Here is a 19,352-nt window from a genome sequence, read left to right as displayed (position 1 = left end):
TCTCGGTGCTGGATAAGTAAGGCGCTTCATCTGTCTGCCCCTCTTAGCGGCTGCATTTGGAAAACAAGGAGATCAGGCTGGTTGATCTCTAAAGTGTGTCCCAATCCTCTTATTTATGACCCTATTAACCTTTTATTTTTGCTCTGAGAATCCAGACAGAAGAATGTCTCCAGAAGGCAGGCTAAGGGCACACATATTTTTCCTTATGAAGAAAAGCAGTGGGTGTTTAGAAATATCTTCATGCAGAGATAATGAGGAACAGTTTGTTTGCTGCCTTTTCTCAGTCCGGGTTTTACCTGATCCAGCTGAGAGCTGTGCCCTCCTTTAATATTTAGCATGATTGCCACAAAGCCCCGAGGCTTCTGCAGTGATGCTGAGCGTGGGAGACGCTCACATCCAATCTCTTTGAGCGAGTGGCAATGACATGGTCCAGCGGTGGTGGTGCTGCATGACTTGGGATCTCCCTGCCCGGGGTCAGCTTTTTGTCATGAAATGAACTGTTGCTACTAAATAACTATTGTTGATTTTTTTTTAAACAGGCGCCTGAATAAAATTGTTTGGCAAGCATTATCTCAAGAGGAAAAAAAAAAGTAAGCCAGTTTCTTCTCACTTGTTAAAAATTTTTTAAATTTTGGTGAAATTCACATAACTTACAATTAACAGTTTTTAAATGTACAATTCAGTGGTATTTAAGTTATTCAAAATGTTGTGCAAACCACCACCTCCCTCTAGTTTCAAAACTTTTTTATCATCTCAGAAAACACCTTGTACCCATTAAGTAATCCTTCCCCATTCCTCTCTCCCCCTCTGGTAACCACCAATCTGCTTTCTGTCTCTGTGAATCTGTGTATTCTGGATATATCATATGAAAGGAATCACACATCATGTGACCTTTTGTGTCTGGCTTCTTTTACTTAGTTAATGTAAAAATTTAATGTTTTCAAGGTGCCTCCAAGTTGTAAGCATATGTAGCATTTCCTTCCTTGTTATGCCTGAGTAATGATCCCTTGTATGTATATACCACAGTTTGTTTGTCCATTCTCCCATTGATGAATATTTGGGTTGTGTCTACTTTGGGGCTTTTATAAACAATGCTGCAAAATACGTAGACGTTTCTGTGTGGACATGTGTTCTCATTTCTCTGGAGTACATACCTAGCCGTGGATATTCTGGGTCACAGAGTAATTCTGTGTTTAACTTTTTGAGGAACTGCCAAACTTCTCATTTACTTTCCGCAACTGCATCTTTTTACATTCCCACCTCGTATATACAGCAATGTATGAAGGTTCTTGTTTCTCCACATTGTTGCCGACACTTGTTATTTTTCTCGTTTTAAAAAACTGAAGTCGGGCTTCCCTGGTGGCGCAATGGATCTTTTTACATTCCCACCTCGTACATACAGCAATGTGTGAAGGTTCTTGTTTCTCCACATTGTTGCCGACACTTGTTATTTTTCTCGTTTTAAAAAACTGAAGTCGGGCTTCCCTGGTGGCGCAGTGGTTAAGAAACCGCCTGCCAATGCAGGGAACACGGGTTTGAACCCTGGTCCGAGAAGATCCCCTTAGCAGAGCAGCTAAGCCTGTGCGCTACAACTACTGAGCCTGTGCTCTACAGCCCACGAGCCACAACTGCTGAGCCCATATGCCACAACTACTGAAGCCCGCGCACCTAGAGCCCATGCTGCACAATAAGAGAAGCCACCGCAATGAGAAGCCCATGCACCACAACCAAGAGTAGCCTCCGCTCACCACAACTAAAGAAAGCCTGCGTGCAGCAACGAAGACCCAGTGCAGCCAATAAATAAATAAATAAATTTATATAAATAAATAATAATGTTTTGCTAGTAATATGGTGAGGCTATTTAGTTCTATATTCATAAGCAGAAATAATCGTGTAGTTTTCTTTAGGATCTTTGTCTGGCATTGGTATCAGATGAATCTTGTCCTCATATAATATATTTGGAAGTGACTCCTCTCTTTTGTTTTTTTGGGATTGAATAGGATTGATGTTAATTGATCTTTTTATGTTTGGTAGAATTCATCAGTGAGGCCTTTTGGTCCTGGACTTTTCTTTGTTGGGGGATTTTTGATTACTGATTCAATGTCTTTATTATAGGCTGTTGAGATTGTCTATTTTGTGTGAAGTCAGTTTTGGTAATTTGTGTGTTTCTAGGAATTTGTCCATTTGTATAGATTATCTAATTTGAAAACATACAGTTATTCATATTATTCCCTATAGTCCTTTTAATTTTTGTAAGATCAATAGTAATGTCCTTGCTTTTGTTTCTGATTTTAGTAGTTCTGTCTTTTCTCCTTTTAGTCAGCCTAGCTAAAGCTTTGCCAATTTTGTTGATATTGTCAAAAACCAACTTTTCATTTTGTTGATTCTGTTATTTTTCTGTTCTCTCTTTTGTTTATCTCTGCTCTAATCTTTGATATTTCCTTCCTTCTGCTGGCTTTGGGTTTAGTTTTCTCTTCTTTTTCTTGTTCCTTAAGGTGTACACCTAGGTTGTTGATTTGAGATCTTTCTTTCTTTTTACTAGACATTTACAGCCAGAAATTTCCCTCTGACCATTGGCTTTGCTGCATCCCATGTGTTTTTATATGTTGTGTTTTCATTTTTATTTATCTCAACGTATTTTCTAATTTCCAATTTCTAATAGTGATTTCTTCTTTGACCCATTGGTTGTTTAAAAGTGTGGTGTATATTTGTATGTATATACTTCCAGTTTTCCAGTTTTATCTCTGTTATTATTTCTAGCTTCATTCCACTGTTCTGGAAAAGGTACTCTATATGATTTGATCGTTAAAATATTTTGAGAATTGCCTTATGACCTAACATATGGTCTATCCTGGAGAATGTTGCATGTGCATTTAAGAATACTTATTTTACTGTTGTTGGGTGAGGTGTTCTATATATAAGTCTAGTTGTTTTATAGTGTTTTCTAGTTCTCTATTTCCTTTATGATCTTCTCTCTGGTTGTCCTATTATTGAAAGTGGGATATTGAAGTCTCCTTTTTGTACAACTGTCTATATCTTCCTTCAATTTTGTCAATGTTTGCTTCATATACTTTTGGGCTCTGTTGATAGATGATATGTATTTACAGTTGTTATGTCTTCTTGATGATTTGACATTTTTATTAATATAAATAATGTCCTTCTTTTTCTCTTGTAAAAGTGTATGACTTAAAATCTATTTTATCTGATATTAGTATAATCATTCCAGCTCTCTTTTGGTTATTATTTGCATGGAATATCTTTTTGCATTTTATCATGTTCAACCTATTTGTGTCTTTAAGTCTAAAATGGGTCTCTTTATAGTAGCATATAGTTGGATCATGGTTTTTTTAATCCATTCTGCCTATCTCTGTCTTTTAACTGGTGAGTTTAATCCGTTTACATTTACAGTAACTACTGATAATGAAGGACTTACTTCTGTCATTGTGCTGTTTGTTTTGTATATGTCTTGTCTATTTTGTTTCTCAATTCCTCCAATATTGCCTTCTCTTGTATTTGATTTTTTTTCTAATGTATCATTGTGATCCCTCTTCATTTCCTTTTTTGCATAGTTTTTCATTATTTTCTTAATGATTACATGGAGATTACAGTTAACATCCTAAATTTATAACAAAGTAGTTTGAATTGATATCAACTTATTTCCAATAGTGTACATTATCTCTGTCTCTATCCAGCTCCATCCCCTCTTTATATTGTTATTGTCACAAATTACATCTTTTACATTATGTGTCCATTAACATAGCTTTATAATCATTGTTTTATGCATTTGTCTTTTAAATAATATAGGAAACAAAAGAGGAGTTACATACCAAAAATACAAGAATATTAGCTTTTATATTTACATATGTAGTCATTTTTGCCAGTCATCTTTATTTCTTTGTATGGCCAGTGTAACTTGTCTTCCAGTGTCCTTTTATTTCATCCTGAAGAGCTCTCTTTAGCATTTCCTGTATGGGGAAGCCCTACTAGCAACAAACACCCTTAGCTTTTGTTATGTGTTAACAAATGTATTAATTTCTCCTTCATTTGTGAAGGATAGTTTTGCCAGATATAGAATCCTTGCTTGATAGTGTTTTCCTCTCAGCATTCTAAATATACCATATCAATGGGACATCTCTGGTGGTCCAGTGGTTAAGACTCCACGCTTCCAATGCAGGGGGCTTGGGTTCGATCCCTGTTCAGGGAACTAAGATCCCACATGCCATGCGGCGTGGCCTAAATAAATAAATAAATAAATAAACAAACAAACAAACCCTATCACTGCCTTCTGGACTTCATGGTTTCTCATAAGAAATCAGCTGTTGATCTTATTGAGGATTTCTTGTTCATGAGCCACTTTTGTTCCTTTCAAGATTCTCTGTCTTTGTCTTTGTCTTTGTCTTTCAACAGTTTAATTATAGTATAGTGTCTTGGTATAGCTCTCTTTGAGTGTATTCTGCTTTTCATTCACTGTGCCTCTTGGATCGTGTAGATGTATGTCTTCCATCAAATTTGGAGAGTTTTTGGCCATTATTTCATTTTTGCCAAATATTTTCATGCTTTTCTCTCTCATTTCCTTTTGGCACTCTCATAATGCATATGTTGTTAAGCTTGATAGAATCCCATATGTCCTTTAGACTCTTCTTCATTCTTGTATTCTTTCTACTCCAGACACTATGTAATCTCATTTGATCTATCTGCAAGTTTGCTGATTCTTTCTCCTGCCTGCTCAAATCTACTGTTAAAACCCTCTAATGAATTTTTCATTTCACCTATAGTACTTTTCAGCTCTAGAATTTCTATTTGGTTCATTTTCATAATTTCTCTTTATTGATATTGTCTAGTTGCTCATATATCATTCTCAGGATTTCATTTAGTTCTTTGTCCATGGTTCCCTTCACCTCTTTGAGCATATTTAAGACAGTTATTTTAAAGTCTTTCTCTACCAAATCCAGTGTCTGGACTTCATCTGTCAGTTTCTTTTTTTCCATGTGAATGGGTTATATACTTGCATGTTTCTTTGTGTTCTTTGCAATTTTTTATTGAGAACAGAACATTTTGGCCATTGTAACGTAGTAACTCTGGAAATTAGATTCTCTACCCTTCCCAGAAATTTCTGTTGTTGCCTGATGAAGGCTGCACTTGTCTGTTTAGTGTCTTTCCACACTGTTTTTGCAAAGACTATATTCCTTGTCATGTGTGTTCACTGAAGTATTGTTTCATCTCTGTGGTCAGCCAATGACCTGACAGAGATTTCCCTCAATGCCAGCCTCTGTCTTCATCAAGCATTCCCCTGGATACTGTAAGTATTCAACTAGATTCCAGAATTTCAAAATAGCTAATTCTATCAATAGTTGTTTTGGTGAAAAGACAAATTCCTTGATTTCTCTACTCCACCACCTTTCATGACATCACTTCCCTCCTCACTATCTAAAGCAAGGTTTGAGTAAGTTATGAGGCCTTTATTATATTGAGATAGTTTCCTTCTATTCCTAGTTTGTTGAGTGTTTGACATTTTAATCATGAAAGAGTGTTGAATTTTGTCATGATTTTGCTGTATCAATTGAGATGATCAAGTGGTTTTTTTCCTTCATTCTGTTACTGTGATGTATTATATTGATTCATTTTTGTATGTTGCATTCCAGGAATAAAATCTCACTCTTCATGGTGTTTAATCCTTTCATAATATGCTGTTGAATTTGGTTTGCTAGTATTGTGTTGAGGATTTTTGAATCAATGTTCACAAGGAATACTGGGCTGTAGTTTTCTTGTAGTATCTTTGTCTGGCTTTGGTATCAGGGTAATGCTGGCATCATAGAATGAGTTTCAAAATGTTCCCTGCTCTTAAATATTTGGAAGTATTTGAGGAGGATTGGTGTTAAATCTTCTTTGAATGTTTGGTAGCACTCTCCATGGAAGCTACATAGTGCTGAGCTCAAGCTTGTTGGAAATTATTTGATTACTGATTCAGTCTCCTTACTAGTTATAGGTCTGTTTAGATTTTTTATTTCTTCCTGATTCAGTCTTAGTTGGTTATAATTTTATAGGAATTTATCCATTTCCTCTAGGTTATCCATTTTGTTGGTGTATAATGGATCATAGGAGTCTTTTATGATCCTTTTTATTTCTGTGACAACAGTTGTAATGTTCACTGTTTCCTTTCTGATTCTAGTTATTTGAATCTTCTCTTTTTTCCTCTTAATCTAGCTAATAAGCATTTGTCAGTTTTGTTGTTCTTTCCAGAATGTAACTCTTAGTTTCATAGATTTTTTCTATACTCTATTTCACTTATTTCTGCTCTAATCCTTATTTCCTTCTTTCTGCTAACTTGAGTTTAGTTTAGTTTATTCTCCATTTTCCCAGTTCCTTTAGGTGTAAAGTTAGGTTGTTGATTTGAGATTTTTCCTCTTTTTTAATGTAAATATTTAACACTATAAATTTCCCTCTTATGACTGCTTTTGCTATATCTTAGACATTTTGATATGTTGTATTTTTATTTTAAAATATCTCAAGATATTTTATAATCTCCCTTAGGATTTCTTCTTTGACCCATTGGTTGTTTAAGAGTGGGTTGTTTAATTTCCACATATTTGTGTATTTTCCAGTTTTCCTTCTGCTAATGATTTCTAGTTTTATTCCATTGTTATTGGAGATTATACTTCATATGATTTTATCTTAAAAACCTTTAATACTTGTGTTCTTATATGTGGTTTATCCTGGAGAGAATGTTCCATGTGTACTTAAGAATATGTATTCTGCTGTTGGCTGGTGATGTGTTCTGTATATGTCTGTTAGGTCTAATTAATATATAGTGTTTTTCAAGTCCTCTGTTTCTTTATTGATCTTCTGTTTGGTGGTTCTATCCATTATTGAAAATGGAAATTGAAATCTCCTTTTATATTGTTTCTTTCTATTTCTCCCTTCAATTCTGTTAATGTTTGCTTCTATATTTGGGAGCTCTGAAATTAGGTGCATATATATTTATGATTGTCAAATCTTCCTGGTGGATAGACCCTTTTACCATTATATAATGTCCTTCTTTGTCCTTGTAACAATTTATGACTTAAAATAGTCATAATTTGCTAATTTATTTCTTCTGATTGACGAAGTGTGCTTTTGAAGCTCTCTAGTGAATTCTTCAGTTATTGTATTATTTTTCTATATATATCTTTATTGGAGTATAATTGCTTTACAATGTTGTGTTAGTTTCTGCCGTACAACAAAGTGAATCAGCCATATGTATACATATATCCCCATATCCCCTCTTGAGCCTCCCTCCCACTCTCCCTATCCAACCCCATTAGGTCGTCACAAAGTACCAAGCAGATCTCCCTGTGCAATGCAGCAGCTTCCCACTAGCCATCCATTTTGCTCAGTTATTGTATTCTTCAGATCCAGAATTTCTGTTTGGTTCTTTTTATAGTCTCTATATCTGTTGATATTCTCATTTTGTTCATGCATCATTTTCCTGATTTCATTTAGTTGTCTGTATTCTCCTTGAGCTCATTGAGCATTTTTAAGACAGTTATTTTCAATTGTTTGTCAGGTAATTCATAGATCTCCTTTCTTTAGGGTAGATTTTCTGGAGATTATTTTGTTCCTTGGATTGGGCCATCTTTCTCTGTTTCTTTGTATGCCTTAGTATCTTTAGGCAATATTTGGTCATTTGATAAAACAAACACTTCTCCCAGTCTTTACAGATGGCTTCTTACAGGGGAAGACCTTCACCAATCATTCTGGCTAGAGATTCTGGGACCCTCTCACACCTTTTCTGGGGATATGTCTTCTCTAGGCTTGTGCATGTCATTTCCCAGTTGAAGAGGTTTTGCCCCTGTTTTTTCCTTAGGAACCCGTAATCTCTTGCTCTCCCTGGTGTCTGTCTTTAGTACGGCAGTATCTCTGGTGCTGTAACCACCCATGAAACTTGCCTTTGTTCTCAGCTGCCCCAACCTGGCATCCAAACTATACTGCCATTTTTATCAACATTCTGAGTCAAGTGAGACAGAAGCCAGTCTCCCGGGAAGCCCCACAAAAGACCAAAATGTTGGATACATGTTGAATAGGAGTTTTCTTCCAGTTGCTCTGCAGTGTGCCAGGGAAGGGGAGGGGCTTGGCCAGACAAAATGCAACACATGTTCCTACTCGCTTCAATGCCTACTCTTCTTGGCTTTGTGGTGCTGGAGGGCAGGTACATTTTAACTGGTTTCTAGAATTCTCACAAAGGCAGTTTGGTCTTTATATGGTTAGTCAGCGTCTTTGTGGGGGAATGAGGGCCTGGGGTTTCTCATTTCACCACTTTGCTGACATCACACCAATTTAGATTTTTTAATAAGAATTTTTGCTGTCTTCTGTTGACAAGTTTGTTTGTGGATTGAGTCCTGTGAATGTACTGGTTTAACAGTGTGCTCTTCCAACACCCGACATCTAAAAAAATGCCATGACATTTTCAACAATAAGAGAATGACAGTTATGAAATGTTTTTCCTCCCCCATGTCCCTCAATCAGTCAATCTCTGTACCCTCTTCCATGAGTATCTGACTCATAAGTACTGGGACTGGAAACAGAATCCAGGACTTGGGACCTCCACACCCCACTGGGTTCCCCTGGAATCACACAGCTTGTTCATCAGCTGATAGAAAGTTTGGCTTCTGTTCTTTGTGTACCAAAACAGTGAAGCCAGAAAGTTTAGGTCTATTTAGGCTTACAAGAGGAGAGAAGATAAAAATAGCTAACATGAGCTAATAGGAGAATTACTGCACTGAGACAAATATTTGAGTTTAGGGTTTGCTTTGTTTTCCAGAGTCACTGCTAGGCATAGTTGTGTGAAATGTCTTTGAAACTCACTGTTGGTTCTGCCAAATGTTAGACCCAGGGAGAAAGGAATGGGTTCCAAATACGCTGAAAAAACTGTTGAAAAAATAACTTACGTGTATCAAACTTCTGTAAAATCAGATCATCAAATTAGGTAATGGGGAAAAGTGCCTACCGTGACTCGGAGATGATTGTTTCTGACTTGCATAAACTACCAAAGCCAGAAGGCACGGCTGTGATTCTGTCAACTGACACCTGACATCTGCTTTGACAGATGTTTCTCAGGGGAGGGTTTACAGAAGAAACATCTTTCCATATGTTCTACCATGTTCTACTGTGATCACTTTATGTTTCTCTTTCTTCTTCTTTTTTTAGGTTAGGTGCAAACAAACCAATGCGTTACTTAGAAAACAAGGCAGCTTTAAACAAGGCATTAGAACGGTTGAATTGGCCCATTTCCTTGAAGGAGCTGTCAGTGCTGGAGAATGAAATCCTAGCTGGGAAAATGTATGTGCAGCAGGCCATGGAGCTCCAGGAGGCTGCCAAGAAGGAGAATCATGTGAGCAGGGCCCTTGAAGAGGTGTGTACCGTGGAGGTTGTCTGTATTCCCTCCCTCCCTCCTATCCCAAGCCCTTGCCATTCCTGTGCTGGCCTCCCCTCTCTCCCACCTCCCACTGCTGATTTCTAAGAGTTACAGCCAACCCACTTAAGGTCTCAGGACTTCTTTCAACAGAAAGGAAATGCCATTTGATTTTACTCTGGCCTTATTTTTTAAACAATACGTGTTTTAATTGAAAAATAAATCTAAACAGAAGTATCGTGTAGTGATTAAAAGCCTGGACTTTGATATGAGCCAGACCAAAGTCCAGCCTCAGACCTACCACCTAATCCCTGTGTGATCTTGGCCAGTGACTCTGTCTCTCTAAACCTTAGGGTTTTTTTTAAATCTGTAAAATAAGAGTGTTAATAGTATCTGCCTCATAGGCTTGTTACGGAAGCAAAATGAGCATTTAAAGTACTTAGTATTGAAAGCTCCCCACATAAGTGTTTGCAATTATTATTACTAGTAAAACAGACCTTCTACAAGGAAAATTTATTTTCTGGCAGCCATATTATTTATTACCACTTTGTATCATTTACTTTTAATTGTTTCTTTTCCTTGAATAAATTTTACACAGAATTGCAGTTAGAGTATCCGTAATCATTTTATGGTCTGCTTTTCAACGTCTCATGTATTTTCTCGGTGTTTTTGCTGAATCATCAGACTGATGTTTTTTGTGGTTACATAATATTCCATGGTGTGTAAATGCCCTGATTTGTTTAACTCTTCACTGGATGTTGGACATTTGAGGGTTTTTTCCAATTTTCTTCTCTTTCACATCATGTTTTATTGCTTCTATAGTGCATATAGTTGAACTGTTTTGCTAGGATAAATTCTTAGGTGTGGGATTCTTGGACCAAAGGACATGAACATTTGGGGGCTCTAAATACTTGCTGCCTGTGTAATATCCTCTTTCTGACTATAGTAGGGTGTGTGTAAACCTGGAACAGTTCATCCAGAATCTTACTGAGTTCTATATAATTTTAATATATTTACCATATGATAGTCTAAAAGATATATCCAAGGAACTGACCTTTGAGATTCATCTTTTTTGATTTCAGTCTTTGCTAAGTGATACCAGCTTTGCCTGGTTTTAAATTCTGTATTTGCTGTTCTAGATTCTTGTGTTTTATTTGCTTATTTTTATTTAAATTTATTTTTCCCCTGCAAATGGCTTTTTTTCCTTCAGTGTAGAAAGCGATTTCTTTTGTGCAGAGTGCAAAAGTTTTATCATATCTTTATTTATATTTTTGTTTTTATTTATTTATTTATATATATTGGGGGGGGTGGTCGTTTTTATTCAAAGTGACCTCCTCAAAGAGTTGTTCAGTCTTTCCTTAGAAGGCACCATCTGATGTCCCCAAACATGTGGCTGTATATTGGCCTTCCTCACGTAGGTGCCCTGTAAACGCCAAGAATCAAGAAGACTGAATTCAAATGAATTAAATCCCTCGCCCTGGAAACCTGCTCTTCTTTTCCTCCCGCTTCTTCCTCTCTGTTCTTTCATTTATTCGTTGAAATATGTATGAGTTCCTATGAGGTACCAAGCCCTATTCTAGGCACTAGAGGTACCTCAACACATGGACCAGGTCCCACTCTTATTCTAGTTGAGGTGAACAGATAGGTTCTAAATGAGGGACTTTCGCATGTTGAGCTCTGGTGACATTACTGCCTAACAGCAGAATTTGCAAGCATTATTCTTTTATCTGTACTTTATATTAAGTGTTAAAATGGGAAGTGTTGCTAATGAAGTGGAAAGAAGCCTCTTGTGTTTCAGAGCGTAGTGTAGTCTCCTGAATTTGTGGGAACCAAAAGCTCATTGTTCATGGGATGTGAATTAATTGCTCTATTTTTTTATTCCCTTGTCCACAGAGTAGGAATTAAAATAATTTCCACAATTTCTTCATCCAGAAACATTTGTTCACTCCCGACCATGGGTCAGATTCTGTCCTTGGCACAGGTGGTCTCAGCCTGCCACATTCTTCTTTCTTTCCTTGGGGCCTCCCAAGGTGACACTATACATTGGACACAAAATAGGGGTTTGTTAACAGCAATGGAGACATGGATCCAGCCTAGTGGAGGAGACATACTGGCATAGAACGTAACCTATGTGAGTGCTGAGGTCTTGTCTGGCCTTACTTGTAGCTGTATCCATAGCTACATGCACTGAGAATGATGCCTGGCACACAGTGGACACGCAAAGATATTTATTGAAGGAATGAAACCCAGATCCTTGTAGCAGAGTATTATAAATATGACAACAGAGGCATAGCCATAGAACAACTGGAAGATGGGAAGAAGCGAACGATTCTGGCTGAGGCGTTGAGGAGGTCTTCATGGAGGGGATGATTGAATTTGGTCTGGAAGGATGTGTAGGAATTTGAGGGGGAGAGTGTGAGAAATGTTCTGAGTGAGAGAAACTGTTTGTGCAAAGGCAGGAAGGTGGAAAGAGCATGGCATGTTCACCAGGGGCGTGGCAGGAGACAAGACGGGAAAGGGAAGATGGCCCCAGAATACAAGGAACTTGGAAATCTCCCCTAGGATCAGGAACCAAGCCTGTAGGAAGTGGGTACCAGCGAGGGCTTTTCAGCAAGTGGAGGACATGAGCAGATTTGTGTCTTGGAAAGATTTTTTTGGCAGCAAGATGAGGCTCAGTGTAGGGGGGGAAGACCAAAACCAGGTGCAGCCTCCACTGAGAGGTGTTGAGTCCTTGAGTCAAGCCGGTACAGTGGGGAGGGAATGGGTGAAAGAGATACCAGTTGGTGGAAAGTGAATGTGTGGGGTGAGCCAGAGGGCAACGTTGAGGATACCCACAAACTTCCCGTCTTGGACAACTGGGAGACAGAGGCACGGTTAGCCACCACATCCGTGTCACCTCTGCTCTGCAGAGAGACAGCCCCTCTAAACACCCTGTCATTCTCTAACCCCTTCCCACATTTTTGTTTTCTTCACGGCACGTTTCACCACCTGCCATCATGTACGTATTTGTTCATCATCTGTCTCCTCCGCTGGAATGAGGGTGGGACTTGGTCCGTTGTGTTCTGGGTATACCTAGTGTTGCTGCAGTATCGCGTGGCACCTTGTAGGCACTCCCAGGTATTCGAATGAATACATGAATGAAAGAACAAGAGGAAGAGGTACCATGGGAGGCAGAGCGGATTTTCAGGGAAAGGTAACTCACTTTAGGTCCTCTTGATCCTTAGATGTCCACAGGGCATCCCGGCGAGAAAGCCCGATAGGCAGCCATGTGTTTGGAGCTTAGGAGAGAAGTCCATGTTACAGAGATAGATTTGGATGTCATTTGAGGTGCTGAGAAAGGAAGAGGAGACTGTGGAAAGGGCCAAGACAGGAAAGCTAGAGGAGCAGAAGGCGCAGGGTAGGGAGCTATGATGTCAGAGCCTGAGGAGGAGAGATGGCAAGAGCCCTGGGTCTGGAGTCAGACAGACCTGAATGCAAGTCTCAGTACTTCCAGATGTGGACCTTCCTTAGGCACTCTAAGCCTAGATCCCTCATCCTTAAATTAGAAAAATCATAGTAGCCACCTGCAAGATGGTTGTGAGACAACGCGCGTAATATGCTGAGTACAGCGTGCCACGCTAAATGCTCAACAGGAAATGCCCTCAACCCACCTTGCCCGTCATTGCTATTTCCGTTGTTAAAATATTACTGAGGAGTTTGGAAAGTCAGACAGGATGATGTCTGAAAACCATTTGATTTTCAAGAGGGAGATCGTTAGTGATCTTAGCCAGAACAACTTCGGTGGCATTTTGGGAGTGGGAGCCAGCGTGCAGAGGATGGAGAAGTAGAGAGCAGTGGAGAAAGTAAATACAGGAAGTGCACTTTTTGTTCAAGATCTTCCTAGAAAGCAAAGGAGAAACAATGGAGGGAACTTGATGTGGGAGCCAGAGTGAGGAAGACATTGAGTTTGTGTGATGGTATTGATGGGTCCACTGCTGCCCCCTTTCTTGGTCGGGGGCTAAGGCTGTCCTTTCACTGCCCTGTCCCTACATAGGGTGACCAAAGCCCCCACTGTCAGTTCAGGAAAGCACCCATGTGCCCAGGACAATAGTCCGTAGGTAATGAATGGGCGGGGAGGGGTCCATAGTTGGCAGCTCATCTACAGAGTTCTTTCCACTCTGAACATGGCCCTCTGCAATGGAAGGTTTTCTGTATTATTTTCTTAAAACGGTACTTCTCCTTACCATGTGTGATGTATCGTGTGGTATTTTTATTCCATTTTTATCGTGCTCTGTTGAGTTGATTTCATGACCTGCTAACAAGTCTCATCCTTCAGCGTGAGAAATGGTTCGGACCAAAGCTCAAGATTGCCAGGCCTTTTGCGATCCTGCGGTGAAAATGCATCACAGGTGCAAGGCATTTTTATTGACTCATATAAAAAAGTCTCACTTTAAATGTTTTTAGCAGAGGCCGAAGATTTTGATCAATGACTGTAATTTGGAGAGGAAGAAACCTGTTTTTCATTAAGACCCCCTAAAGTTTATTGATAAGAAGTAGCAAAAGGTGATCAAAGTTGGTCGGAATGGGATGCCCAATCAGAAATGCCCACGTGTGTTCAGAAGGGAGTGGTCACTGTTTGATCCACTCCAGAATATGTTATGGAGTCTGGAGGTCTGTGGCTCTCTGATTCTTTCCCCTACAGTACGCTGGCACCCACAGTGGCTGTCCTATTGGTTCCTGAGTTTGGGACAGCTTCCTGATTTTTCTGCTGGTGAGGATCAGAGGTGGGGAGAAGTGGCCATACATGCCAGTGTCTGGCTAGAATGCGCCCTGCTTTTTCCACTCAGGCTTTCACTGGCAGTCCCTTGCTGGCCCCAGGATCAGACGTGTAGGGCAAGCATCATTATCCCACCTGCTCTGCCCAGCACCTTATACGGGACACATTCCATGATTAATTGTCCCTCCCTATTTCTGTAATCCCCTAGTTTTGTGGCATCCCTGGAGACAGGTGCTTGGCTCACTGACTGCATAATGAAAGATCTTAACTCTGAAATTGTAAATGCCACTTGAAAGCTCCCTTCACGAGCACCCTTCTTGTTGCCGTGATTGCAGAGTCCAACGTCACTGGCCACTCCCGAGCCCTCGGAGCTGCAGTATGGTGGAAATCACCAAGGACATCTGAGTTGTAATTAAACTTCCCAAGTTTTCGCTGGGAGCCTGGTCTAGGGCAGCTCCAGCTATGCTGTCCTGCAGCATTTCCTTAGTAAATAAGGATTGTTCTCCAGAGCAAATCCCACAGAATCCAGGCCCAGAAAGATCCAACGGGCTTTCTGCACCCAACCTTGGCTGCCTTGAAAAACTCGGAGGCAGAAAATCTTGTTAAATTATAAGTAGCTCTAAACAACCCTAAGAGAGGCCTCGGAAATGTACTTACACAGCTGGCTGCACGTGGTTACTTTTCCAAGTTGAGACTGGCAAGGAATGTGGAGTCTCTAGCTTTGAAGAGTGACTAATTGAGTGGTCCACTCCATGGAAAACTGTCAGAGAGTGTTAGGAAAATGCACAGCAGGAGGGAGGATATGGGTGAGGCTGGGTGAGATGGGAATGGGAGAATGAAGGGACGAAAAGAGACCACTTGCATTTGAAAACATTATATTGGGTTGTGACTTTGACACTACACAGGAGAACATTAGTTGGGGAGACTTAGAGAGAAATTTCTTTGAGTTGTATATAAAATGAAGTCAGAATAAGTAGCGTCATTTGTTATATCTGCTCCCAAATAATAATTGGACCAGTTGTCATTCTTGCATTGTAACCCATCCTTTTGCAGCTCTCATTATTCCCTCTTTAAGGGGAGAACGGAGGCATCACACCTTAACCCTTTATGACTAGCCAGCCTTTCTCATTCCACAAGTAAAACCTTTAGTCTCTTCTGCTGATACTTGGGTCTGGTAGGAGGACTGACTCCTTAGTGACAGTGACACAGAAGATCCCCTGGTGCAAGGGTGGGGAATTAGCAGGTGTGGGTTGTGCATCAGTGATGCCATCACACAAAGAATGACACGTGCACGTTCAGGCCAGTGCCTTGGTGATACATTAACATATGGAAACCAGACCCCCGATGGGTTCCTGAGAGATAATGGTAGGACATGTGACCAGGGTGAGACTGAAATCCCAGAGAGAGTGAGGTGCCTGGATGGGATGGGCGAGGATGCCAAAGAGAAGATGCTGCCGTGCCGTGATCGTGCCCCAGTTAGCTGGGGATTTAAGGAGAGGATCCTACTCAGGAAGACCAGCCACTGAAGGAAATTCACAGAAGGGAAGAAAAACTCCCACCAACTCTAAATAGTATCCAGAAAGGTTTCTGTCTAGTATCCTGATGTTTAGGAGTGGGAAGGAGGGTATCAGCTCCAGGGACAAAAATCACTGCCAGATTGTCTTTTCATTCTAAAGCTGAGGACAGCCATCCTGGGTGGGGATTTCAGCTGGGTGGACCCTAGCACTCTTTTGCCACAAGGCTCATCTTTTTTCATTGGCATAAGTTCTACCCTAAACAGGTTTGGGGATGGTCATTGACCTCCCAGTCTGAAGGAGGAGAACTGAATGTGGAGGGCTTATCAGGAGGGTCCAGGCAGTAAACAGAATCCCATTCAGTCACTTCAAGTGAAGAAACATTAATGAAGGGACTATTTGCAGAGGCGGAGGCGGAGGTCTAAGGCAGCCAAAAGGGGATTTCACCCCAGCACTGGCAATAGCAGGAAGTTGTCACCACCCCCAGACTTGAAGGGTGGAGAGGGAAATAGTGCTACTGGAGCCTATAAGAGTGAAGTCCACTAGCCAGAGTAGGGGGTATTCCTAGAGAGACAAAGGGCACGGAGGGAGCCCAGAGCCAATACCCCTGTCTTCCTCCCCCTGCTGCCCTCCAACCTCTCGCCTCCCATTGGCTTAGCCTATTGGAAAGTCAGCCAGCAAGAGAAATTGGGTCACGTTGTCCTTGGGGGGTCAGCCTCCTGGGGCATGGAGCAGGGCAGGGAATGGACCTGGGGGCAGGTGGATGGCCCAGAGTAACCAGCACAGAGATCTCTTGAAAAGTTTTCTTAAAGGCTCAGCATTTCTTTTTATGCCATCACCTCGTGTGAGGTATCTGTATACAACCACAGCAGACAGCTGGCGGTGGTCCACGCTCCAGGCCATGACACAGAAGCGGCTCCAGTGTATGGCTGTGGTGCATCTCTGGAGTAGCTGCCTGTAGATAACTACGTCAGTAACATCCGAATTGCAGGCCACAGCGCTGTAGTAATTTTCAGGTTTAAATACTTAAAACATTCCAAGTTTTTCTCTCTTTGATTCTTCCCTAAAAGAGCAACAAGGGAGTGTTCCCTGAGAAGATGTTGCAAGCGTGCTCTTCAAGCTAGGGAGATCGTTCGATTCAGCATCTAATGCATATTTATTAGGTTCCTTTGCTGCTACCAAAAAAAAAAAACACCCCAAATAAGTTCAGCCTCCCACAAAAGCCCTTTGAGTTGCTATTGACTGAGATTTGACTGGAGATTTGACTGTCAGAGTGGTTAAGTCTTCTCCCTTGCTCAGTGCTGGGGACCTGTCTGGGGGCTGTCTGGTAGTTCAGGGCATCATCCTGTAATTGTTTCCTGTGCTTCCTAAGCAGCCCCTCACACAGCACAGGAACCACATCGGGAAGAGGGGAAGGCCAAGCAGCTCACCAGTCCTGATCTGCTCAGGAAGCAGCCCCCGGAGAGGGGAAGTGGAAACCCGCACAGAAGTTTTGGGGACACGTGTTGCTCACGCTGTGTTTCCTAAAGTTATGATGTTCCCTGAGGAGGAGGGGGAAACAGCTCGGAACAAGCACGTCCCTATGCTGCTTTGGATTTTAAAGCATGGCTAAGCGCCCGAGGCTTCTGAAAGGGGACGATAATTCTCTCTGCACGTCCTCCTGGCCGCAGCTTCCGCCTTAAACCTTGGGCTCACACACGGTGTCCTCAGGGTCCCCGGGAGCCCAGCGCCGACCTGCTGTGCTTGTGAGAGGTCTTGCAAGGAGTCTTAGCTTCCTCTTCAGACCGGAGGGGCTGAGGCAGGAAATTCCACCTAGAGCTTCACTTCTTTAGCCTTATGGTTTGACTCCTGTTAAAATGCAAATAGCCTATCCAAGTCCTTTCAATTCTTTACCATCTGCTGCCTAGAGGGGCTGGGCAGGAGTTTGCCATCCCTGATTTATGTTTTCCTGTAAGGTCTTTTTCTCATTTTCTCTCCAGAACCCATTTCCAAAAGGGATGCAGACCCTGGATACTCTCGTGGTGGAGAAACCCCTCTAAATCTAAATGAAGGGAGAGATAGTGAATGTCAGGAAATGCTCCAGGCTGGCTCTGTCCTCCTCACCGAGGTTTAAAAAGAGTTGAATTATTCAGAGACAGTTTGCAAGTATTCTGGTCTTATAATTAGGTATCCTAGCGAGAGGAAAGGTCAGAACATGCCTGACACTACGTGTATTATCTTGATTAGCACAGTCACAGACTTTACTTGGCTTTAAGGACAAAGCATGGACAGACAAGCCATTGGAACTGCCGCTAGTACAGTTTGGGGATTGGGTCCAGCAGAGTCCAGTGATTTGGGGCAGAAAAAAATATAGTGGTTTTACGACAAGATTTTGAGCCGAAGACTAGTTCTAGTTACATCATGGAAGTGCATTGTGTACCTGATGTGAAAACATGCTGTTCGTTAAATGGAAAATTCTAAAGCATCAAATATTTAGTAACTTTACTCCACCAGTGCAAACCTGAGAGCATGACCTTGAAACTAAGTAATGAAATGAAAGGGGGGTAAACCATGTTGGATCCTGATCTGCACCCTCTGATAATTGAATCTGGCAAAGAAGTGAATTGGATTCTCTGAATTTTGGAGACAAGGCAAAATCAAATTATCCGGTGGACAGCATCCCTAACTGCCAGCATCATTGCCTATCTGACTTCCTCACTGAAACTGGCACGCAGTGACTCCCAGGCACTTGAACCTAGAGATGGGTCAGCTTATTTATCTAGTGCTAGCATTTCTTGTTCTCTCATTCTCCATCCCCTTGTCCTCCATAGATTTCTTTTTTTAAATTTATTTTTATAAAGAATGTTATTTTATTTTATTTTTAATTTTAATTTTATTTTATTTTTGGCCGCACCGTGCAGCATGTGGGATCTTAGCTCCTGGACCAGGGATCGAACCCACACCCCCGGCATTGGAAGTGCAGAGTCTTAACCACTGGACTGCCAGGGAAGTCCCCATAGATTTCATTTTAAAGCCCAGTAGCATGCTTGTCTTGTGCACGTGCATAGGTGACTGATGGCAGGAAAGGAACAGGGAAGCTAATGTCCTCTAGTATGGGCTGTAAGGGGTCTCTAAAGTCTTTGGCAAGACTCAAAAACAGCGGGATATCATCTTTCTGGAAAGGTGCTGTCAACTTTGTGGCTGAAGGGATGGTGTGTCTAGCTGCCCTGATCGATGTCCTTCCATCCTGGGAGACCAATGCTCTATTTCTGTGAATGAACCATTGTATTAATGCTGGCCCTGTTGATTTGTTTCACCACGGCTTCTCTGCTCTATCTGTGGTGTAGCTGAGTTGCCTCTGCAGGGATATGGAAGAATCACTGAGTGTACAGTGAACAGTTCCTTCCATAAAGCTACGTGCTGTGGAAACAGCCAGAAATGAATTCTTGCCAATAGTAGTAACTGTTGGAAACAAGAGCAGAGTGAATGTGAGTACGCAAAGCCCTTTAGTAGCTGTAATGATTCTTTCAGGTAAACTCACAGATGTGTGAATGACTCGAATGGGAGGTGATACTTTTCAGCGATTTAAAAAGGCAGTTTCTTAGGTGGCATTTTCAGTGTGTTAAAAATGAACACCGGCAGCCCTCTGTACTGCTTCCGTCCGTTGCTGCTGCCCTTGCAGGGAAGGTCCTCACAGAGTGAGTGGTTTTCCTAT

At 41.2% G+C, this 19,352-nt stretch overlaps 1 protein-coding gene across 8 annotated transcripts in view; it reads left to right on the top strand.

Annotated features, from left to right (window-relative positions):
• The window catches only part of VWA3B (von Willebrand factor A domain containing 3B), a 244,818-nt gene that overhangs the window by 199,696 nt on the left and 25,770 nt on the right, over nt 1–19,352 (top strand). For all 8 annotated transcript variants that reach the window (XM_079941376.1, XM_079941377.1, XM_079941375.1 and 5 more), the window contains 2 exons: nt 540–590; nt 9,184–9,388. In XM_079941376.1, the coding sequence (XP_079797502.1) occupies nt 540–590; nt 9,184–9,388 (256 nt within the window). The remainder of the gene's footprint in view (nt 1–539; nt 591–9,183; nt 9,389–19,352) is intronic.

This window comes from Stenella coeruleoalba (genome assembly GCF_951394435.1).
Source record: "Stenella coeruleoalba genome assembly, chromosome: 13".
Lineage (NCBI taxonomy): Eukaryota > Metazoa > Chordata > Mammalia > Artiodactyla > Delphinidae > Stenella > Stenella coeruleoalba.
The sequence above is the reverse complement of the archived record's forward strand: the minus strand, read 5'-3'. Positions and strand labels throughout refer to the sequence as shown.